Genomic DNA, 26,062 nt, shown 5'->3' with positions numbered 1-26,062 from the left:
TATTGCTGTTTTCTGCTTCACTGTCTGTGAAGAACCATAAGGAGGATTGAATTAGGATGTCTCTCCCAGGTGGGAGACCCACAGCTTTTAAATCACAGAGTCTGGAAGCTCTTTCCAAGCCCCATTCCCCACCCCACCCATCCTTCCCGTCTCAGTATAGTTGTCCCTTCTGCCCCTCACCCTTCAAGGATGGTTGGATGTCCCTCCTACTGCAGTCCGACATAGCCTAGTTATGTTCTCTAGGCTTATGTTCTCTCACAATTTTAACAGCTCGTTTGTATGTCTGTCCACCACTAAACTGCAAAAACCTGTGAGAGCAGAGTCTATGTTCTGCTTGTGTGTCTGTAGTGCTTAGCACAGCGCCAGGCATATACTGGGTTCTCCATACACTATTTTTCATTGAAGGAAAGAATGAATAATAGATCTGAGGCAAGTGTGGGGGGATTTCCTCTTGCTGAAATGGAAAAGAGAAAAACCTTGAATTGCTGCTTTTTAGTGTAGGACAGTTCCAGACACTTAGTTTCCCCATAATAAGGCAGTCCTCCTTTCCACCCACGGCAGGTATCCACTAGGCCTTTGGGCTTTCTTGCATTACTTCCCTGACCTGAGTCGCCTTCCACCTCCATCTTGCAGCTCCACTCTCTAATCATCCTTTAACGTACTTTAGTCCCACCTTGTCTATAAAACGTTTCAGATAACCCCAGTCTAGAGTGGCCCTGCCATACTATGAAATCCAGTTGAATTAATTTTGTTTTTTTGAAATTTGATAAAACTCTTCTAAAGTTTAGCCAACATGAAGACTTGAATGTAAAAAATAAAACCATAAAAGTACTAAAAGAAAATATGCATAAACATTTATGTTACCTCTCTAATGGCTGAAACCCTAAAGGATAAAAGAATAGCTACAAATAACAAAACTTTACTCTGCGTATATAGAATTGACAAAACAAGCAGACATTCAAAAAACATACAAACAGAAAACAAACCAAGGAGAATCTTCACTACATATAGTATAAAGGGTTAATTTCCTCTAAAAATAACATACAAACCAATGAAAAATTAAAAGGACACTCCAGTACAAAAAAAAATGGGAAAAAGACCTGGAAAGCAGTTCAAAAACTGAGATTTACAAGTGGTCAATAAACACATGGAAAAAAGTCCAATCTGATTATTAAACAAAGAAATGTAAATTAAAATGTCACACAATGTTTTCCTATCAAATTGGCAAATATTTAAAAAATTGATCATTTTTCATATCCACCTTGGGCAGGTTCCTGTTCTTTCACTGCCAGAATGTAAACAGAGACAACTTTTCTGGAGGATAATTTTGCAAAATGTACCAAAAGTCTGAAAAATGTACTATCCTTTGACCCAAGGGATCGATTTGTATAATTATATCTTGAGGATTTATGTACACAAATATTTAGCTAACAGGATTTACTTTGGGTGTTGCTTTCAATGGAAACAATAAAACTATCTCAAAGACCCATATGGAACTTCAGTGGAACTTCCGGTCCTGACACTATGTTATGGATGAGTACTTACTGATATGGAAAGACATTACTAACACAGAAAACAGAAAGTAAAATAGGAATCTGCCTTTGTTTTTAAGAAAAAGTTTGTGAACATAGAAATGATCTGTAAGAACATACAACAAGCTTGTAACAGTGGTTTTCTGTAGGTAAAATGATTATGAACAGGCATGTAGGGCGATGGAGGGGTGTGGTAGGCCTCATTAGTTTTTAGCTCACCTGCATTACATCATTTTTATAATAAATATGTACTGATTTTATGATAAAATCATTTTAAATTTAAAAATTTGTTGTCCACAGGATTCATTTGTTATACTATCACTTTTCCAAACATGTGTGTGCTATATTCCCAGCTAGATTGTAAGTACCTTGTATAGCTTTTACAATACTTGGCAGTGCCCTCTGCATAGTAGCTAACCATGAAATATCACATCGTGAATAGAGCGGTGTGTGTGTGTGTGTGTGTGTGTGTGTGTGTGTGTGTGTGTGTGTGTGTGTAGGGCTATGGATATATAGGAGCTGTGTGTGTGTACAGGCAAGTAGGGATGTGTGTGGGGTAGGGCTATTCAGTGATGTGTGTATATGGGGGTAGGAGCAAGCAGGGATGAATTTATTTGGAGGTAGGGGTATGTAGGGATTTGTATAGGGGAGGAGGATGTAGGGATGAGGAAGGAAAGGGGTATACAGGGATGTGAAGTTGAAGCAGTACCCAGGGGGATGCATGAGGGTAGGTATACAGGGCTGTGTGTTAGGGAGTATATAGGGCTATGACATGTTGGACTTTATTCGCAAATTTCTGAGACATGTACAAAATGGGAAAGAGAAGGAAGTTAATGATTTATTAACTGAGCAGTCTTGTATTTTTCCCAAGAGGCCTTGTTCCAGCCTCAGTGAAACCAACAGCCCCACCCCTAGCTCTGAGCTATGACTGGGCAGAACCTTACCCACAGCCCAGGCACCTGCAGCAGCCTGCCTGCAGAGCTCACCCTCCCCTGCAGGTTGGGTGGTGGGGAAGGGAAGTGAGGGAGGGGAAGCACCCACCTTTCGCACTGTGTTCCTGTGTATCCGGGTTTGCAGGAGCATTGTACATTTCCCCCAGTCACAACACAGCCGGTGGCAAAACTTGAAGGAAGACAGAACAAAGCCCCAGTGAAAACATAAATCAATAGGCTTTATGCTCATTATTTTTTGCCACAAACAACTGACTTGCAGTAAGTAAAAACAGAAATGCAACCAAGGGTCTGGTTCCTTTTTGTATGAAGAAAATTTTGCCCATCAAGACTGGTAGAGATAATGATGACTTATTTCAGCTAACACTGGGCAAATGTTGGTGAATAAGGACTGAAGGCATTTATTTTGTTTTATTTTTGGCCTAGAGAAATACATTCATTCCCGTAAGATGGAACACAGTAACTCACTTTGGAAGAGATGATTACAACAGTATTTTTCCAGGAATAACAAGGAAGGAATAAAACAAGTCTAGGCAGAAAAAAAGAACAGAGAGTACTGATTCTTTAAGAAAATTTTCTCTGTGTTTATTCTAGTTCTTTTATATTGGGCACATTGCCTTCTGGGACGAAAAGGTGGTGGAGGAGCCAGGCCCTCAGAGCCCCAGAGGGACTAAGGCACAAAGCATGGTTGCCACCTACATATTTCTGTGGGCACAATCATTGGTGAGTTTTACCTTTTTCAAATCAAGTTGTGAAATTTAGATTCCCTTTCTTTTAGTTCTAAACTGGCATACATTTGAGAAGGTTTTTTTGTTTTGTTTTTTTTTAATTAAATGAAGAGATCGTGAAAAAGCCCTTTTGCCTTGCGAAATGCCCATGTCTGTGCTTTGAACATTATACTGACGTCATTCTGAGGGGAAATAATTCCTTTTGTCATTTGCTGGTAAGAGAATTCTTATTTTGGGAAGCTTCTCTTGGCCTATTAGGTGAATACAGAGTTACAGTTCTAAAGGGACAGTTAGAAATTTGTCAGCAGTATTAATATTGCTGGAAGGAGAATTAGATAAAAATAGAATTTTATTGATAAATCTGAGGAACTGCGTACTACAGCAACTGCGTGGAAGCTGGAAGCTGACCTTGATGTTAACAATACACTTTGCCACCAAAGATGAAAGGCTTGTTTCAAGCACCCTGTGGAAATCTCTCTGCTTTCCACTCTCTCTAGCTTCTGTTCAAACAAGTCTGGGCTGGTGTCAAGTGATAGATCTCTTTACAAATAAAGTCACAGGACTGGGCAGGTTTAAGGAGTATCAAACCCATAGATAGCAAAGCAGGGTGAACATTTCAAATACGCATCTTCAGAAAAGCAACATTTGGCCAAGTGACTTGGCCAATTGCTCTGCTGCTCAGCCGATACCAATCAGCCTTGTGGTCTACACTTGTTCCAGAGTCTGTGCACTACTGGAACTTTATCAGTATCTTCCTGATTTTGTTGCTTCATTTAGTTACTCGTTCTATTTTGCTTGGACCCACAGTGAACATGTCACAATGAACAAGAATATGATAAGATGCCAAGCCCAAATGGAACATGGATTATCATGAAAAGAAAGTGGCGGCTTTCTACCTACATAACCCATCAGCCATACTGGAGTCTGAAGAACAACTCAGCTTACATCACTCTGTGGCCCAGAACCATCCTGAGGCTTCCTTCACACTGAGGGTAAAATCCAAATGCCTTATTCCAGCATGCAAGGTCTTCAGGATCTGACCCCTGCCCCACGAGCCTCATCTCCTGGCCCTTTCTCTCCCACACTGGACTTGTCATTCTTGCCTTCTTACTGTCCACGAACACATCATGATAGGGGATTTCTCTTCTGTTTTTTTCTTGCCTGGCACCCTCATTGCTAAGATAGTGCCGTGGTGTACTCCATCTGTTCATTCATTGGTCCCTGCCCAACAACCTCAGACAGCCCTCCTCCGTATCACCCTCTCCAAAGAGTCTACTTACTATCAATCACATAACCCTTTAATCAATCGCATAAGCCATCTCTATCTGAAGGTGCACTTATTTGTGCACATATTAATTGAATGTGCCAACTCCCCTTGTCCATATTCTCTAGATAAAGCTTCATGAGATCAGACTTTTTGCCAGTCTTCTTTACCGGCATCTATAGAGGACCAAGTCCTAGGCCTGTAATGGGTACTCAACAAATAATTGCTTAGTCTTTGAGTGAATAGCCAAAGGAAAGAGGAAAAGGAAAAACCCACAAGCATACCACTTGGAAAGACTGCTTTTGTTTGTTTTGTTTTTGTTTTGCATTTTTTGTTTGTTTTTTTAACATAACTATTTTATTGAAATATAATTCATATACCATACAATTCACACATTTAAAGTGTGCGATTCAATGGCTTTTAGTATGCTCAAAGAATTGCACAACCATCACCACAATCAATTTTAGAACATTTTCATCACCCCCCAAATAAATCCCATACTCTTTATCAGTCACTGCCCATTCCCCACCCCCACCCTCAGTCCTAAGCAACCACCAAACTACTTCCTGTCTCTATAGATTATTTTCAAGCTTCCACAGTACCTGTTTGAATGAGGACACATGCAGACACTACAGGATCCCTGGATGGCGTTCCCATAGTAACCCTCTTTGCAGCGCTCACAGTGATCCCCAGCAGTGTTATGCTGGCAGTTCTTGGGACAAATAAACAGTTCAATTAATAGCAGCTGATTACATTTATTACTATTGAGATCACTGTCTTCTTAATTACTCACACAATTATAACTCAAGTCCTCTGACTCTGTATGGTGATATCGGTTCCACCAACCATGTATTTTTCCTGTCTGGAATCCAATCATTGTTGGTGTAGAAAAAAAGGTGTAAGTGTCCTTCCATCAGCTATTTGGTGTTTAATGTTGGGAGGCATGATGAAGTGGAGAGAGACCAGCTGGGTTCAAATCCCACTCTAACATTTCGTAGTTGTGGGATCTTAAGCAAGTTCCTTCACCTTTCTGAGCCTCAGTGTTTTTTTATACATCAATTTTATTGGTGTATGATTTACATACAATTCTAATTTTCTTACTACATGCAGTTAGAATAATACCCACTTTCCAACGTTGTTAGGGTTTTTTTTTTAAAGTATACCAGGGTCTCAACAAATGTAAACCCCTTTCCTTTCTCTTCTTCCCCTTACAATTGCTTCTATGAAAATTAACTAGATTTGACTTCATAATTCACTTACCAATCGTATACTGAAGAACAATAAAACTGAAATAAGTTTTTAATACACGACATTTGTTAAAATAATAAAAAGTTGCACCATATATGAAAAAAGCACTCAATTATGATGTTTCAAAGAAGCAAGGCATTCATTGTATATAAGCTTGTGTTTATGTGAATCTAATTATTTTCATGTAAAAGTCATTGTCTAATGAAAGTTATTCTTCAGTAAAGCACTGAGATGATACAGCCTTGCAACTAAGCAGTCTACTGAGACAAAGCTCAGTGGATTGTGTTGGATTTGTTTAGTTTGTAGAATTTTTAGCCCAGTATAAACTTTCTTGGCTTTATTCTAATAATAAAATACACACAAAAATATACACAAAAAATAGCCAGGCACACACTCCTTACAGTGGGCATTTGATAATTCAGAGATACTTTGTGTTAATTATATGGCCTAGAATACATATAATTTTAAAAATTTGCTCATATATGTTACTTCTGTGTGCAGAGGTAGTCTTGAGTGGGAAACTAATCCATGTGAGTTTTTAAGTAATATCTGGAGCCAGGTTGGGAAAAAAAATATGCACATATGAGGTGTGACCAAACAATACGATGAATGTTTAAATTAAAAAAAATTTAATTGCCACTAATCCTCCTCAAAATACTCACCATGGCTTCAAATACATTTATCCCATCATTCTTGCTACTTTCTGAAGCTGTTCTGGAAGTCCTCTTTTGTGAGTGTCTATAAGTTGAACTGTCCTGGATGCCTTGATGTCCTGAATTGATTCAAAACATGTTCCTTTCATGGTCATTTTGACTTTGGGGAAGAGCCATAAGTCACATGGTGCCAGATCTGGTGAATAAGGTGGATGAGGACACACCGTAATGTTTTTATTTGACAGAAATTGTCGTATGCCAGAAGTGATGTGTGACATGGAGCATTGTCATGATAGAGGATGATTTACAACACACTTTAAAACACACCTTCTCTCAACTGTAGCTCACACCCACCAGACTACACCAAACAAGTTGAAACTTGTCACACACTGTTACTAATGTTTGATGTGCCACTTCCTGTATTGCAGATCCCTGTCTTTCCTTTGGATGGCATTTGGCAGGAGCACTCACTGCATTTTGGGATCACAATGGAAACGCTCCATGTCACACATCGCTTCTGCTGTGGCAATTTCTGTCAAATAAAAACATTACAGTGTGTCCTCATCTACCTTATTCACCGGATCTGGCATCTTGTAACTTTTGGTTCTTCCCCAAAGTCAAAATGACCATGAAAGGTAAACATTTTGAATCGATTCAGGACATCAAGGCAGCCACAACAGCACAACTAAAGACACGAAAGAGGATTTCCGGGGCTTCTTCGGAAAGTGGCAAGAACAATGGGATAAGTGTGTTCGAAGAGAGGGGGAGTGTTTTGAGGGTGATTAATGGCAGTGTGTCTTTTACTGTTAATAGATTTTTTTGAATTTAAACATTCACCATATCTTTTGATCACACTTTTATGTCTTAAATGGGTATGGTACTGCTCTGATTAGCAAGAGCTGTCCTTCGATCATAAATGTTCAGCTTAAACAGATCTATCCTTCACGAACCTTTGAATAACAGAATTACACAATCTGCTTTGATGTTAAAATATCTTTTCATATTTTTTCCAGATATAAAATTGCACTGAAAACACAGTGGATTAGTAAGTATTCCAGAAAACGGGGTGGGTCTTTGAAGTAGGATTCCGCTTCCATATTAATATTTGATCATCATCAGAAAGCTCATCCCTGTCCGGAATCCCTCCCTTTTACCCAAAATGTCACTGCCCTGTGGGTTTTCTCCATAGGTCCAGACACTGGGAACAAATCCACAGTGCGTTGGAATCCACAGAGGAGTCTCTCAGGGATGTCAGGTGAGGTACTTATGGCTTCTTCCACCTTTGCTTTGCCTGGTGGCCCTGACTCTCTCAGAAAACAGCCATTCTTTTGAACTAATTAGTTTCTTTTATAACTCCAAATGATAATTTTGAAGAAGAATATACCTGAATAGATATGTTTTAGTCCTGTGTCTATTTAGTTCTGAGCTGAAAACACTAGAGAAGCAAGAATGTGAGAAGCAAGAATTGCCACCTGTATGTTACTAAAAACACTCTGATTGCTGGTCCTCCACAGGGATGAGGAGAGAGGATCATGGAAGGGGACAGAACCAGTGTTGCCTGATAAAGTCCCATAAGAATGTCTGAAACACCCTCATCCTCAGTTGAGAGCATCTACCCTAGAAGCTGTCTTCATCAGTCCTGCAAATCTGAGGCATCTGCCGATCAAGTTTCCTTGTGAATAAATGAATGAGTGAATTAATCCATATCCAGTCCCACAATATGTGCTCTCCTCTCTCCATTTAACACCAAACATCTATTGGGCATTTATTCTATGCCCAACTATGCTAGGGATGCAAAAATGGATCGGTACCCTGACCTGGGTAGATAGAACCCTGTGAATAAACATATGGAACGCAATGTGAAAAATATAACAAAGGTGTACCAGCACCCCCAAAGAATAAGAGGAGCTTCAGGAAGGGGTTCTGGAGGCAATGATGCCTCCTGCATGGAGAATAGAAGGGGAGGAATTCACTAGATGGAGAAGTGAAGGAAGGGCACTCCAGGCACAGGGGACAGTGCGCACAGATCTTCAGTCTTGCAGGAGCATAGTAGCATGTGTAGATGATGTGAAGCAAATGGTATTCTGGAGGGTGAAGCACAAGGGGGGCAGGATGCAGCTGGAGAGGTAGCAGGGCAGATCAGGGGGACCCTGAGGCTGGCTGCGAGTCTCAGGGGACCCCTGTTAGTTTCTGTTAGTTCCACATGAATCAGTCTGTGGGAAGGAAGGAAGATGGGCTCAAGTGGTAGGGAATAAAAGGAAGAAAAATGGAAGAAAGAGGATGAGAAGAGAAAGGGAAAGGGACAAGGGAACAGAGAGGAAAATGAGGGGTGACTGAGATAGTAGAAGGCAAAGTGAATGGGGGTAGAGCAAGAAATGGGGTGGGGAGGAGAGAGAAAGTGGGCAAGGAGAAGAGAAAGAGGCAGGGTCTCAGTGCAGAGAGGGGAGTGCATCATCATCATCAAAGGTCCCTCTGGCCGATGGCACCTACAGACCACATCACCTCCTGCTCCTGCCTCTCAACTGGACACACACTGCTTTATTGGCAAGGAGTTGGGCTACTGTATTTTAATTCAAAGTTTATTCTTGGAAAGACATGGAGATCTGCATATGTGGAAGGTCCCAGATTTTAGAAATTGACTTTGGACCTTCAGAGGTGGAGGCCAACGTGCAGAGGAGTCAGTCCATGTGATAGTATTTGTTTTCCTTGTTACTGTTCTTTGAGAACAAGGGCTGCCTCTGGGGCTCCCATGCAACGACCTCATGTGAGAGCAGCGCCGGCACTCTGTGACTGCCACGGAGCAGTTAGGTGAGTGCAGACATGGGCTCCGTGCCTGTGTGGATGTGTACGTGAGCGTGCGCACACACACCTTCCCCACTAGACAGGGAGCCTTGTGAGAGTGGGGATTATGCCCGGTGGTTGTAACCCCAGCACTTAGCTCAGTTCCTCCCACAATAGCAAATGCTCAGTCAGGGTTTCCTGAATGAATAGTTTCTAGAGGCCACAGGGGCACTAGGGACAAGTGAAGACAGAGCTGACAAAGAAAGGAAATGGGGAAGAAAACCTTGTTTTGTTAAAACACATGAATTGTTTAACTCTCACTGATGATCCTTTCACTGGGTGGATGGACAACAGAGAAAACTCCCTTTGTCCTTCAGCAGCTTTTATAGACTCAACGTCCAGCAATGGTTCAGTGACAAGATAACTATGTTTCATTAAAGCATAGACCTGTGTTCCTCACAACATACAATATCAAACAAACTATTATATAGGAATATGTATGAGCTAAAAACAATATTTCTCAATGTCTTTTATTCTTTCTGAACTTATAAGGTTAAAATTCTACAACATATTCTATCAGGCTCTTTACAGCAATTTCCTGTCCTGACCTGCCCCATCTTGCAGAGGAAGCAGTTCCCTGGGACATGTTTATTTGACTTAATTCAGTCTAGGAACTCAAATACTGTAGTTGAAACACACTCTAGTTGCATTACACAATGTAAAAGAAATCCATGCCAGAAGAATGCATTTCCAAACAGCACAACCCAAGTGTGTGTGTGTGTGTGTGTGTGTGTGTGTGTGTGTTGGGGGTGCAGCTCTGTGTTCCTGGGGTACCAACACTCTCTCCTTTCCTTGGAATTGTCCACTCTCCTTCTAACTGGGGAGGTCCTGGCTCCCAGGAAGAGAACCTCTGATGAAAGGGAAGAAATCAGCAGAATGAAAAATGTTCTGCTTCAGGATGAAAACTTTCCTGAGAATCTAGTTTTCTCTGGGAAAATTTTCTAAAATATTCCAAAAGAAGACTGTTTACCAGTGGATAATACAAGGCCTCTGCTCACCTGTCTTCCTACATAAACCCACTTTGCCTTGGCAACCGTGGAGGGTTTGTGTTTGGCTGACTGAATGTGCACATTAAGCCTTTCTTAGCATCTCCTTTTCCCTTAATTGCTTTTTTGAACTACTGCTCATCTGACAGCAGCAAAACTCCCTTCCCACAACCTGCTGCCACCCCAATGAAATTGGAGCCCATAGTAACGGCTCCGATTTATTATATCCTGGCCAGAGTTGAATCTCGGGATCCACCCATTAATACCATTTAATGAAGCAGAGATTTAGAAGCTAAGGTGTAAATTAATTGTTCAAACAGGTGTTCTCTGATGGCCCATGTTAAAATGCAGGAAAAAGCGAAGTGTAAAATAATTCAACCTGATAATTCTGGAGCCTCCTGCATTTACATAGCAACCTCTATTGAGGGTTTGGTAGGAGATGCGATGTTTGATGTCACAGGGCTGAGTGGGGCGGGGGTGGGGTGGGAATAGGGAGACACAGATTGCCCACTGGTGGGATTACAGCATCAATTTACTCACAATACAGATTCCCGAGCCATCCTGGCATCGATTTGAATGTCTGTTGCAATTGCAGGGAGCACACCGTCCAGTATATAAATCCCGGTAGTGTCCAGGGCTGCAACCCTATTTTTTAAACAAAGTATTTAGTTAATACAAAGAAAGAAAATAATTATCCAAAGCATGTGACAATTCTGACTGTCAAGGATTCGCTTTTTTATCTGCTTTCCTTCAGTCTGTGTGTGGAATTCTATTTTCAAACACTAGCCAGGTCCACTTGCTGTTTGTCAGGTTCTATTTTGTTTCCACACCACGGTGGGACTGTGTGCTTGTGCCTGAGTGGGAGACAAGTGATGGGGAACCAGAGAAAAGGAAAGTATGGAGGGCGGGTGTGGAAGTGGCTTCTTCTCCTTCTCATGCCTGTTGTTTTGAGGGCAAGTGCAGGGGTGGAGTGGTGAAAGAGCAAATGGTATGAGGACCTCAGTCCTTAATGGGGAGGATCTCTAAGCAAATTCCCTTCAGGTTCAAGTTCTCTTTGGTAGCCATTACCTCTCCAAATATGGATTCAGGCTGGTAGAGAAGACAGTATGTGAAGAGGGGAGAATAAGGAGTCTTCGTTGGGATCTACACAAGCATGGCAGAACTGTGGAATGATTTCATTGCCACACACCAGCCTATGGGCCAAATAGGGAAATCAGGGGAGAGGAACGTGCTTTCCTTCTCATACAGAACTTTTCAGGGATGTTTCGTTCTGATTGAGCACACAAAGACCCGCTCTAGGAAATCCCCTCCCCTGTGGTCTTCTCTCGTTCAATATCACTTTGATTATTTCTATCTCCAGTATTTTGTCTCTTTCCAGTGTAATACAAGTTACTATTTTTCATATGGATGAAAAGAATTACACTTTTTTTGATGACCTGATATATTTTTTTAAAAGGATTCTAGTTAAGAATGCCCTCAATAGAAAAAAAAAGCAATTATTCTTACACCAGCCACTAAAAATTGTTCAGATTTCTGTCTTTAAAGGGAACTATAGATATTTCCATTATTTGGCAGAGTGAATCAGTACACTGATTAAAATCAGATGTCGTCCCTAGTTTCTTGCACTGATCTCTTATGTGCCCTATCTTTAAAGCATCAGGAAAGATTAATATTTCAAATTAAAAAATCATTTTTCTAATCCTCTTTAAACACCACATGTGTTTGGAAGACTCTGAAACTACATTCAAGAGAAATCTTGAAATAAACTGTCTATTCTGATTCATCCGTGGCCATAAAGGTCTCTACCTGGTCAAGTGGGGGAGGGGAAAAAGACTAGAGAGAGAAGACTAGAGAAAGAAGCCCCCTGTACTTCCCAGAGTGGAATATTCCAGTCGCTGCTAGGAGCTTCTCCCCAAATTACCAATGACTATAAATTGTACACAACAACAAGACTATAATTTCCAATACACTTTTCCCTTTGGCTATTAGAAACCATGTTAGACAAAAGAACACATTGCAAAAAATTAAATTACTTTATCTGTTATATGAATAGGCTTGTCTAAAGGAGAATCGAAGTATGACAGGAATGTTCTTTAGCTGAAAGCACAGCTGAGAGATATGTTTGAATGAAATTCAGCCCATGACGGTATGATCCTATCTACAAATAACTTCTGCTAATAAGTGGCAAGTACCTTATCACAGCACATGCTTCTAATCATATTTGGTAAAAAAACAAATTATCCAAACAAATAAGCATATCTAGTTTGTTTGTGACAGCAGACCCAAGTAAAAACCTTACCTAGACATGCTTTTGGGGGAGGATATTGTGTCTTGATTAAAGTTAAATCGTCCATCTTAATTTGCTTTTGATTAGAATAAAAAAGCACTCTGTAAGAGTTATGTATCATGTGACTCTCAGATAAAACACTTGTCAATTACTGAAATATAATTATTTTCTCACCTCTATAAACCACACAAACTCCACATTTTACATAAAATTCAGTTCAAGTTTTCAGATTGTATTGAAGACTTGCTCTAAATGAAAATGAATATATCCTAATATATTATTTCAGTAAAGGGGTTTTGCAGCTAGCCATTTTTTAAGTGGTAATTTTTCAGGATAATTTTTCCAATAAACTTTTATAGTACAAATGATAAAATTATCTCCCTATCAGGTTTCTAGGGCTATTTCAATGCAGCCATAGAATATATTTCTCTGTGAGTATACGTACATGTAACATCCAGGAAGTTTAAAGAAAGAGAACAGAATTTACAAGTATTTAATGCCTCAAGAATTGAAGCACGTCTGTTAGGATTATACAAACCTGACCTCATCATTTTTTAAAATCACAGATTTCACCGATTGTAATCTTTTACTTTATGAGTAATTTTCCTTCCAAGCAGAATTTGAAAGCCTATGGGCATTGGACTCTTTGTCCTGAGGCTTGGGTTACTCTCAACAGGACACAAAGTCTATAGCATATTAACATGCCACAAGTACTCAAACTCTTCTCTGTCTGGGCATTTCCAGGTGGGCTGATGTTTACAGAGTTTGTGGTTAACAGCTCAGGAGAGCAAGCTGTTGGGCACTGTAATAAACACTGCCAGTCAACAGGATGAGGGGAGACCATCAGCCCCTCTCCCAGCCCACTCATTATTCATTCATCACCCTAATTAAAATATCACAAAGCTGAGAACCCTTCCCCACCCCAAAGCAAAATTTAAAAGGGACATTACCTGGTTGGGTTTAAACTCCCCATAATGTGCTTGCTGGTGGTTTTGATCAGGAGGCTGAAGAAACGCTACCCTTTGCTGCTGTGAATTGTATCCCAGACACTGCCCCAGGACTGCCCCAAAGATCCACAACCATCCTGCACTCCGAGCGGCCCACCTCACTGCTGAGGGCATCCTGGCCTTGGGCGTCCTGCTGGCTGCACACAAGCCTCTGCCTCTTCCTCTTATACCAGCCCTTCCTGCTCAGTGCCCAGGCCCGCCTGACTCAGGTAAGGAAGGCTGTCTGCGGCAGGAGGCCCCACCTGTAAACTTCACCCATGAGTCAGCCTGTGAGAGAGCACACATAACAGTCCCATATAGAACTGCACTGCTCGGTAATCCCTGCGAGGTGGGGCAGCCATCACCTTCTACCCACCTCGCCCCACAGACAGACGGCACTAGCCGACTAGAGCAGCTGTAAATCACAGGCTGAGTCATGAGCAAAGAACACGCCCTGGGCAGGAAGGTGGTAATCCAGAGGTTTCACTCTTCCCTTTGGGCTATATATTTTATTTAATCAGGCTAGAAGAGAGGTAGAAGGAAGTGGGGAGAATGTAAGTACCTGTGGACTACGTGTTAGAAAACAGGAGTCTTCAGAAAACCAATGCAGGTAATACATTTGCAAATTAAAAAAACTGTTCTGTGCAGTTCATGTTTGGGTTTTCTGGTATCAAAGGGTCAGAAGAGAAAATGAAAAATGTCTATGGAATACAGAATGACAATGTTTGCCATTTCCTAATAACAGCACGAACCGTTGTACTCTCTTTCCCTCTCTTTAGGAAGAGAACACATTTCCAGCCTGAGCTATGAAATGGTTTCATTTTATGGCACAGTTTAATCACCTGAGGACAAATCTGGTTGACTGAGTCTCAAATGCAGGCCTGCTGTGAACTAGAAAATTGGACTTTGATTTCCCCTCAAAAAATTAGGATACACTCTGGACTATAACTCTTTTGGGGTTGGTGGATGGAGGGAGACCCTGGATTAGAGAAAAGCATGAAAACCTTGGGTCAGCTACTGGGAAAGCAGTAGCTTAAATACTGGGGGGCCGGCTGGTAGGATCCTTCCTACTTCTCGGAAAGTCCTAACTTTTACAACCCCCCTGGATCTATTGGGATCCCGTGGCTTTCTCATGGATTTTGAGACATTTGTGACTTCTTTTACATATTTATTACCTGAAGGTGGTCCAGGTGAGGTAGAAGCTATTGCCCAGCAGAAACTTGTGTGATGGACAGGGTGCCCCAGACCATCTAGCAGTGCTGGACAGCAGCCAGGAGAGTCCACCCCTGGAGTCCCTTGGGGAAATTTTATGGACTAGGAGAATTTCCTACCTGACATGAGTCACCAGTGTAGTCAGGGGGGCAGGCACACAGCTCCACATGATGTGCTCTACGACCACTTCCTGTGTCAGAGGCCTGCTCCAGCCCTACCCCACTCAGGGTGAGCCGCTGCGTCTCAGTGAAGTAGAGGCCTCGGAGGCGCACATCTTCCAGTCCAGACAGCACCGTCATCAGTTCTTCCCGAGTCACCGGGGCACCGCTGCTGGCGTGTCTGAAGTTGTGCTACATGTGAAAACAGAGAGGCAAGGTTTCCTTTCGGCAAGCTCACTTCTAGGGGTTTCAACGAGGCAGAGCGAGTCAAGGAAAAGATATTTAAAATGCATAACAGAAAACAAAATGAAATAAAATCAGACAGGTAAGTGTAAGTGGATTTACATTCAGAAGTCAAAGGCCCGAGGCTTATTCCCAAGAAGAGAGAATGCAACAGAAAAGGGGAAAAAAATGAAGGCAGAACATGAGGAACAATAAAATGAAGTAAAGTTTCCCAGTGTTAGGCTTATTTTAAGATGCGTTTCTGTTGGTGCAAGCACAAAATGAGTGAGAAAGATATAGGAGAGAAAAACCATATGGAAACCGACTGAGTCAGGCGGCTCAGATCATTCATTAAATGTCCATAATTGTTGCAGAAAGTACAATCTTCTCTTGAACACGCACATTCACGTTATTTTATTGTTTATTACGGTAAAAAACACATTACATAAAAATTGCCACCTCAACCATTTTGAACTGTACACTACAATACTGTTACCTGCATGCACATTGCTGTACAACAGATCCCTAGAATTTATCATCTTGCAAAACTGAAACTCAATACCTATTAAGCAGTAACTCGCATTCCCCACCCCTCGCTCCAAGCCCTTGGCAACCACTATTGTACTTTCTGTTTCTATGGATTTGAGTGCTCTTCTAAGTGGAATCACGCAGTATTTGTGTTTTTGTGACTGGCTTATTTCGCTTAGCTTAGTGTCCTCAAGTTTCATTCATGTTCTAGCATGTGACGGGACCTCCTTCCTTCTTAAGGTACATTAATATTCCTGTGTATGTAGCTCCACATTTTCTTTATCCGTTCATCTGTCAGTGGATGTTTCAGTTACTTTTACCTCTTGGCTATTGTGAATAGTGCTGTAATGAATATGAGTAGGCAAATATCTCTTTAAAATCCTATTTTTAATTCTTTTGGATACACATCCAGAAATGGAATTGCTAGATCATATGGTAATTCTATTTTTTAAATTTTATAAGGCACCTCAAAATTGTTTTCCACAGCATCTACACTGTTTTACAGTTCCACCAACAGTGTACCCATATTCCCATTGGTCGACATTCTTGCTAACCTTATTATTTTCTGTTTTTTTAATTAAAATTTTTTTTAGAGTAGCCATCCTAATGAGTATGAGATGGTATCTCGTGGTTTTGATTAGCATTTCTCTAACAATTTAGTGATGTTAAGCATCTTTTCATCATTAATAAGCCTGCACTTTTAACCTGTAGATTCTGTTGCCTCCTTTGAAGTTTCCACATCTCTTTAATGGGCATAGCAATAACACCCAATTTCTCAGGACTGTCATGAGGATTAAAATAAATAATGATATAACGTATAAAAGTATTCAGCACAGTGCCTAAGATATAGTAGACATTCAATAAATGATAACTTATTAACATATAAATATAACACTTACATAATTTAAATTTATATTTTAACAGATTGAGGTTTAATTTACATACAACAATATTCCCTCATTTTAAGTGTACAACTTTTAGTAAATTTACAGAAGCACCCAATCATTACCACAGTGTAATTTTAGAACATTTTCATCCCCCAAAAAAGAACCCTGTGGCCATTTGTAGTTACTATCCATTCCCACCCCAAGCCCCAGGCAGCCACTAAGCTACATTCTATCTCTATGACTTGCCGATGTTGGACAATTTATATAAATACCAACATAATTTCAATAGTGTACACTAACTTGGCTTTCATTGGATCATTTCCTTCCCTGCTCCTTTGTGCTATTGTCATGCAAATTACATCTTTATACATTGTATGCCCACCAACACAGATTTACAATAATTGCTCTATGTAGTTGTCTTTTAAATCAGATAGGAGAAAAAAAGAGTTACAAACAAAAGATATTTTTACTGCCTTTCACATTTACATATGTAGTTACCTTTACCAGTGCTCTGTTTCTTATGGGGATTTAAGTTATTGTCTACTGTCCTTTCATTGCAGCCTAAAAGATTCTCTTTAGTATTTCTTGTAAGGAGGGTTGGGTAGTGATGAATTCTCTCAGTTTTGTTTAACATAGAATGACTTCATTTCCTCTTCATTTTTGAAGGACATTTTGCTGGATATATAATTCTTTGCTGAAAATGTGTTACTACACTTCGAAAATGTCATCCCACTGCCTTCTGATTTCCATGATTTCTGGTGAACAATTAGCTGTTAATCTTATTGAGGATCCCTTGTATATGATGAAGTGCTTTTCTCATGCTGCTTTCAAGATTCTTTGTCTTCGTATTTTAGCATCTTTGCTATGATGTTTCTGTGTGTGGATTTCTTGCATTTATCCTACTCGGAGTTGAACTTAGATGTGTAGATTAATGATTTTCATTAAATTTGGGATGTTTTCAGCCGTTATTTTCTCAAATATATATATATATTTTTAATCCCTTTTTTCTCTCTCCTCCCTTTTTGGCACTCCCATTATGCACATGCTGGTACATTTATTTGATGGTATTCTGAACATCTTTGAGAGTCTGTTTGTTTCACCTTATTCTTTTTTCTTTCTGTTCCCCAGATGAATAATCTCCATTGACCTTCTAAAAGTTTGCTGATTCTTTCTTCTGCCTGCTCAAATCTGTTGTTGATACCTTGTCTTAGTCAGCTCTGGCTTTCATAACAAAATACCACAGACTAGGTGGCCTAAACAACAGAAATTTATTTTCTCACAGTTCTGGAGGCTAGAAATCCTAGATCAAGGCACCAGCCAATTCAGTCCCTGGTAAAAACTTTGAGCTTCCTGGTGTTTGCTCTTATAAGGACATACTGATACATAATCTTGTAAGATCAGGGCTCCACACTTATGACATCATTTAAGCTTAATTACTTCTTTACTCCAAATATAGCCACCCAGGAAGTCAGGGCTTCAAGTATGAATTTGTGAGACACAATTCAGTCCATAGTAGCCCTTCTAGTGAATTCTTCATTTCAGTTATTGTATTTTTCACCTTCAGAATTTCTATTTGGTTTTTCTTTTAAATTTATATTTCTTTATTGATATTCTCTATTTGGTGAGACACTGTTCTCATATTTTCCTTTCGTTTTTTAGACATGGTGTCCTTTAGTTCTTTGACATATTTACAATGTCTATTTAAAGACTTTTTATAGTAAATAGGGACAATTTCTATTTGTTGCTTCCCCCCTTCTGTCTGCCATCCTGTGTAGGAACCATACTTTCTCATTTCTTTGCATGTTTCATAACTTTTTTGTTGAAAACTAGATATTTAAAACAATATAATGTGGCAATTCAAGTTTCTGCTTGGTTAGCTTAGTGGTCAGCTAATGACTGGACAGAGATTTCCTTAAATGCCTGGTATCAAAAAGTCTCCTAGTCATTGCAAAAGGGCTCTGTATGCATGTTGGGGGACCCTCCCAACACTCAGCCAGGCAACTGAAAACGCTGTTTTAGCTTTCACTTCCTGCTTTTGCAGAGTTTCAAGGTCAGCCAGAGGTGAGGGTTTAGGGCCTCCTCAGGTCTTTCCTGAGCACAGATGCAGCCCTGAATATGCGAGTCCTTCTATATTCCCAGGATTGTGTTGGAGCTTTTCAAAGCCCCTATGGACATCTCATCTCCCAAGTTCTTATTTTAAGCTTTGTGATTAGCCTATTGTTTGTTCCAACTGTTATCCACCATCTTAGGCAGCCATGAAGTGAAACATTTGCCCCCAAATGTTTCTAATACTCCCTGGGAAAGGCTTTTCACACTGGGGGAGCTCTGAATCAGGTTAGATAAAGACAGCCTTGGAAATGCAATCATCTGGAAACCTCCAGATAGGTCAAATCATGACAATTCTCTGGGAATGAGTCTTTGTAGGAGCTCAAGTCCCACTCTGTCCCTTCTGGTGCCTTCCTACTGGCTTTCACCTTGATGATAGATTATTGATTTCCAAGGGTACTGTGGAGCTGGACGGGGATGGGCATGGAGCAAGTTGAATACCAGCCACAAAGATCACTGTTCTTTCCAAGATTCATCCATTTTTCTTGAATAAATGCTTTCCAGATTGCTGCAAGCCTTTGGTTAATTTCCAGAGTACTGAAATAGTTGATTCTGACCAAATAGGCCAGTTTTCTCGTTGCTTTTATGGAGGAGATAATTTATGGAGGTTCTTATTCCACCATTTTTGTTGGCATCACTTCTCTCATATAAATATAGTCACACAATATACGATCTTTAGTGTCTTACTTCTTTCACTCAGTATAATGTTTTAGAGGTTCTTCCCTATTGCGGTAGGTATCAACAACTTGTTTCATTTATTGCCAAATAACATTCATTGTACTTATGTACCTGTACAGAAATGTTAAAATATGTGTGTGCATTCAAAGTACTTGAAAAAGTATCTCTTTGAGGTACTGGACATATTTAATACAAATGGAACATGATTTTAAAGAAATAATTGTAATCAAGAAGATGCAATACATTGTTTTATGATTTGATGAGCTTTCCTTTATTCATCTATATCACTCTTCTTTCTTTTGGTGTTAGACATAGTTGTGGCTTTTCCATCCATTCCTCCCAAGCATTTGTTGGGTACTCACCAGGTCCCAGGCACTGACGGAAGCCTAAGGATGAGAGGGAGCTACATACAGCACTTACAACCTCAGTGTTTATAAGACAAGGATAATTAACTCTAAAGCAGGAGCGACAGTGCTCAGTGCCATCAAGATAGTAGAAACAAAGCCATGTGAGGATGAAACTCTGTAATATCTTATATAATGGAAATTAAAAATTTTTATACATATAAATTATATTTACACAAATATCATTAATATTTTAAATTCATAAAATAAGTCAAAAATCACAACTGCTTGAAAGCATGAAATCATAGAACAAAAGGATCTCAAAACCCATTTTATGTATGTTTGTCCTTTACCTCTACCACCTGCACTCGCACATGATACAGCCGGTCTGGCCGTGGGTTATTCAGCTCCTCATAGATGATGGACATGTGCTGACCCTGTAAAAAGAAAACACAAATGCATGAGTGCCGTGGCTCGGAAGTTTTGAGGTTTATGACGGATCTAAGAACAAATTTCTATGAATCTGCATTACATGCAATGCCTGATTCTAAAAACAGTGACAGGAACTGGTAAAAGAATTAGTGACACGGAATATTAATATTTAATACAATGCATTTTTACAAATAAGACTCCGCAAAAATGCCCTTGAATGAAAACGGCTTAAAAATGGAAAAAATCATTAACAAAACCAAACCAAACCATGCTTTGCAGTCAATGCATGATGCTCTGTTTCCATTACTGCCTACAGGACCCAGTTGTGGTAACAAGAAAGTGCTTTGGTGGGTGGGTTAGGCAGAAAGTTTAGCAAGGGCTAGCAGTGCCGCCTACAGAGCCAGGGAGCTTCGGCACTGACACGTGGCGAGGGAACTAGTCCCTCAGCCCTCACCCTCCGGGATCCAGCCTTGCTCACTCTCAGCCTCTGCACCCCCACCCCCATTACAGTGGCTCTTGAGTGACTCCTAACTGGGTACAATGGGAAAGTGAGTGCCTACCATCAGCACCCCTACCCCAAACACATACACAAAAGCCCCAGCCTTTCTGTTGTAGCACCAAACCGGAAAGGGTTCCATTCATTAGAGCTGGCACTTCAGAAAGAAGGGCATCATCTGTGAGCACAAATCAATTAAAACCTTAACATAAGAAACATGCCCCATAGGCTCTTCATTGCGTTGGTTTGGAGCAAAGCAGCAGAGTAAATGTTTCACGAGCCTAAATTTTTCCCCACGTTTGAAGGAGAAATTAAAGAGAAATTTTGTTTACCACCTCTCTGTGAATTCCAATAGTTGGCATAATAAACTGTTTGGCAGTAAAATATAGGTATACAAATGGCCTGAACGCGAGAGACTTTGCAAAAATAATGAAACTAAAATACAGTACTGCCATGACAGTGTTTTTATTGTGAAGTTATTTTTTCCTTAGACTACAACTCTAAAATTTTTGGTGCTTCATTTTCAAGGTGTTTTGCAAAGGCTCCTTTGAGTTTTTAAAATAATAGTTCAATAAATTTAGGTGCCAGTGAAAACAGAACCTAACATGGCCGTGCCCGAACACAAAAACAATTATCAGAATGCGAGATCCTCAACTGTGCTGAGCTGAGACTTGCTGGTCCCTATTTCACAGTGAATGACATACACACAAAAACCTTCAGGAAGCTATCATTGCATTGCATTAATCACAACACACAAACCAGAAAGCAGAATCAACTTCAGGCTATTGCACCCCAACCTATGTTCAAGGTTCTGTGTCGTACACTGTGGGGGACTCCATGCAAGATGTGACATTGCCCCTGCCCTCAAGAAATGTTCTAGATTGATTGCAGTTCTGGATTGTGTGGTTGGCACGTAGTGTGTGATGCCACTTTTCTTCTCAAAAAACCAAAGTTGCTCCCCACTTTCTACATCAAGCCAAATTGCTTACCATAGCATTAGGCACCCTCCTTCCTACCCTTCTAGGCTTATTTTCGATGACCTGGCACAATAACAATAGAGCCAAGTTGGACTGGTCACTCCTTAAGCACTTCTCCCTACCTTGGTTCACCTCATTCTCTGCCACTGGAAGGGCGTTTCTCCTCTCATGCCCATGCCTACAGGTGTGGCTCAAAACTAACCTTTTCCATGAAGCCTTCTGAGGGCCTCTCAGATACGTAAGCCCCAGCTCCCACACAGCCTTGTTTGTACTGTGTCTCAAATGCTTACTCTTCGGTAGATTGTAGTAATATTTGCATATTTCTTTCATCTCCCCTCTTAGATTGCACAATTTTTTTTAGTATATTTACTTTTATTATTATTATTTTTTATCATTAGTTTCAGGTGTACAAAACAATGTAATAGTTGGACAATTATACCACTCACAAAGTGATAATCCCCCTCTCCCAATCTATTACCCCTCTGACATCGTATATAGCTGTTACGGTTCCACTGACTTTATTCCTTAAGCTATACTCCACATCTTGTGACTATATATATATTAAGTTATAGTTGACATTCATTATGATTCAGCTTCAGCTTCAGGTGTACACTGCAGTGGTCAGGCACCTACACTTTCCATGAAGTCGTCTGCCTAGTAAGACAAGTGTCCATCAAATACCCTACAAAATCTTTACAATATTATTGATTATATTCCCCAAACTGTCTTTCGTATCCCTGTGGCCATCTTGTGGTTACCGACTGTGCTTTCTAATCCCCTCACCTTCTTCCTCATCCCCACCTCCCTCCCATTTAACAATCCTCAGTTTTTTGTCTATATCTCTGAGACTTTCTGATTAGTTTGTTGATTTATTCTATTCTTTAGATTCCACATGTAAGTGAGATCATATAGTATTTGTCTTTCTCTGTCTGACTTATTTCACTTAACATAATGTTCTCTAGGTCGATCCATATTGTTGCAAATGGTAAGATTTCATTCTTCTTTATGGCTGCGTAATACTCCATTGTATAAATGTACCACAGTTTCTTAATCCAGTCATCTACCAATGGGCATATCAGTTGTTTCCATGTCCTGGCTATTGTGAATAGTGCTGCAGTAAACATAGGGGTGCATAGATTTTTTCGAATTAGTGTTTTGGATTTCTCTGGATAGATACTTAGGATTGGAATTGCTGGGTCATAAGGTAGTTCCATTTCCAGTTTTTTGAGATACCTCCATACTGATTTTCACAGTGGCTGCACCAATCTGCAATCCCACCAGTAGTGCACGAGGGATCCCTTTTCTCCACATCTTCACCAGCACTTGTTGTTTGTTGATTTATTGATGATAGCCATTCTCACTGGAGCGAGGTGGTATCTCACTGTGGTTTTTATTTGCATTTCTCTGATGATTAATAAGGTTGAACATTTTTTCATATGTCTGTTTGCCATTTTATGTCCTCTTTAGAAAAATGTCTCTTCATTTCTTCTGCCCATTTTTTAATTGGGTTGTTTGTTGTTTTGGTGTTGAGTTGAATGAGATTTTTAAATAAATTTTGTATATTAACCCCTTATCAGATGTATCAATGACAAATATCTTCTCCCATTCAGTAGGATGCCTTTTTGTTTTATTGATGGTTTCCTTGGCTGTGAAAAGACTTTTTAGTTTGATATAATCCCATATGTTTATTTTTTCTCTTACTTCCCTTGCCCGAGGGGAAATACCAGTAAAAATATTACTAAGGATAATGTCTGCAAATTTACTTCCTATATTTTCTTCTAGGAGTTTTATGGTTTCAGATCTTACATTTAAGTCTTTAATCCATTTTGAATGTATTCTTATGAATGGTGTAAGGAGGTGGTCCAGCTTCATTTTTTTGCATGTGTCTGTACAGATTTCCCAGCACCATTTATTGAACAGATTGTCTTTACCTCAATGAAAATTCTTGCTTCCACTGTTGTAGATTAAATGACTATATAGGCGTGGATTTATTTCTGGGCTCCCTATTTTGTTCAATTGATCTATGCCAGTACCATGGCAGATTATGCCAGTACCATGCTGTTTTGATTACTATAGCCTTGTGGTATGATTTAATGTCAAGTATCATGATACCTCCCACTTTGTTCTTATTTCTCAAGATTGCCATGGCTATTTGGGGTCTTCTTTGGTTCCATATAAATTTTAGGATTATATGTTCTATTTCTGTGAAAAATGTCCTGGGTAGTTTGATAGGAATGGCGTTGAATCTATATACTGCCTTAGGTGGTATGGACATTTAAATTATATTAATTCTTCTTATCCATGAGCATGGATATGTGTTTCCATTTATTTGTATCTTCTTTAATTTCTCTTTTCAGTCTTATAATTTCTGAGTACAGGTCTTTTACTTCTTTGGTTAAATTTATTTCTAAGTATTTTATAGTTTTTGAAGCAATTGTAAATGGGACTGTTTTCTTAATTTCTCCTTCTGATAATTCATTATTGGTGCATGCAAATGCAACTGATTTCTGAATATTCATTTTGTATCTTGCTACGTTACTGAATTCATTTACCTGTTCTAATAGTTTTTTGGTGGAGTCTTTGGGGTTCTCTATACATAGAATCATGTCATCTGCATATAATGACAATTTTATTTCCTCCTTACCAATTTGGATGCCTTTTATTTCTTTTTCTTGTCTGACTGCTGTGGCTAGAACTTCCAGAACTATGTTGAATAAAAGTGGAGAAAGTGGGCAACCTTGTCTTGTTTCTGATCTTAAGGGGAATGGTTTTAGCTTTTCCCCATTGAGTATGATGTTAGCTGTGGGTTTATCATACATGGCCTTTATTATGTTGAGATATGATCCCTCTATTCCCACTTTCTTAAGAGTTTTTATCATAAATGGCTGTTGGATTTTGTCAAATGCTTTTTCTGCATCTATTGATATGACCATATGATTTTTATTTTCATTTTGTTAATGTGGTGTATCACATCAATTGATTTGTGAACATTGAACCAAACTTGCATACCAGGAATGAATCCCACTTGATCGTAGTGTAGATTACACAATTTTTGAGGACAGGGATCACCTGTCCTTTATAAACCCAGCAATGTGGTCTTGCAAACAGGAAGGGCTCAAAACCACTTGTGAAACTAAATGGAAAGGTAGAAACATAAACAAAAGTTTAACATGAACTTATGAGAAGCAAGGGTGAGATACAGTTAAGTTCATTGGAGAGGAGAAAAGAGAAACCATTTGGGTCCGGGATGGTCAGGGGCAGAGGATCCTTAGGAGGTTCTACATGCTCTAAACTTCTCTTTTAGTTTCTACAAAATTTGGAAAATGACTTAATCCAAACATTTTTTTTAGGCCCCTTAGCTAGATGTCCTAAAATTGGGTCAGCCCCAGCAGCAACTGTCACTTCCTGCTACTTGGGTCGTGTTCTGATACCTACAGTGAGTCTCACATCTGGTTTCTTTTCCAGAAGAACCATATCATCAGGTAGGCCAAAGGACTTGACTTGGTAGGTGAGGTAGCCACCATATGAGGAAACCTAAAATTGAAGGAATAGGATCAATAGCACAAACATTAAAAGAGACTATGGCACCATTAACCTATATTAAAAGTACATAGGCACATAGATCTGGAGAGATACACAATCAACCTGTTAATAGTCGTCATGCTTAGAGAGTAGAACTGAAGATGATATTTTAACTTTCTACATTATACCATTTTATATCAATTAAAATGTTTAACATGAATATGATTGAGTTTTACAAGCAAAAGGTACTTCTATTAAAATGAAAAAAATAGTGACACAGAAACAAAATAAAATCATTTTATTGCAGATGACTACTAAACCAAAATATTTATTTAGTTCACAGCTATTCTAAGAAATCCAGGCCATTGGTTTCTTATTTAACTGAGAGAATTACTTAATATCTATCCGTTACAAAATGAACCTCTAAAAATAAATTTTGAAAAAAACTTCTCTGAGAGCAGATGGTGCATATTTCCTAAGTGATTATGCATTCTCCTGGGTATATAAGCCACGTCTGAGGTGTACGGACCTTCTCTCAGAGCTGCATGAGTAGCATGACAGTGGTAGAGACATAGAGGTGTATGATCACGGTTTTCTGACAGCAACTCCACCTCTGGTCCTAATACCTCCCACCCTTTAAAGTAAAAACCAACTAAGAGGGAAGGAATGACTACAGGATAGAAATCAGAGGCAATATAACCTCAGAGCATGAAGGACAAAATACCCCTATTGGAGAATGCAAAGAACTTGTAGCAGGGGAGAAGGAGCAGCATTTCTGGGTTCCCAATCCATTGAAGTTTTGCCCTAGACTCTATAACCTGACAATGCTTCACTGAGTTATGATCTTAGAATCTAAAAGTATTCCAAGGCAACATCTTGAATCATCTTATTGAATACAGCTGATCCTTGAATAACATGGGGGTTGAGGCAGCTGACCACCCACCCCTAGCCCCTTGTGCAGTTGAAAATGTTTGTCTCCCCAAGAACTTAACTACTAATAGCCTACTGTTGATCAGAAGCTTTAC

The 26,062-nt window shown here is 39.7% G+C and overlaps 1 protein-coding gene across 1 annotated transcript in view; it reads right to left on the bottom strand.

Moving 5' to 3' along the window:
* Nucleotides 1-26,062, bottom strand: part of LAMA3 (laminin subunit alpha 3) — a 256,618-nt gene that overhangs the window by 54,973 nt on the left and 175,583 nt on the right. The window contains 6 exon segments of the mRNA XM_033087622.1: nt 2,574-2,654; nt 5,077-5,186; nt 10,743-10,847; nt 14,807-15,037; nt 19,964-20,047; nt 24,951-25,049. Coding sequence (XP_032943513.1) covers nt 2,574-2,654; nt 5,077-5,186; nt 10,743-10,847; nt 14,807-15,037; nt 19,964-20,047; nt 24,951-25,049 — 710 coding nt within the window.

Source organism: Rhinolophus ferrumequinum, chromosome 19 (assembly GCF_004115265.2).
Source record: "Rhinolophus ferrumequinum isolate MPI-CBG mRhiFer1 chromosome 19, mRhiFer1_v1.p, whole genome shotgun sequence".
In the NCBI taxonomy this organism is placed as follows: Eukaryota; Metazoa; Chordata; class Mammalia; order Chiroptera; family Rhinolophidae; genus Rhinolophus; species Rhinolophus ferrumequinum.
The sequence above is the reverse complement of the archived record's forward strand: the minus strand, read 5'-3'. Positions and strand labels throughout refer to the sequence as shown.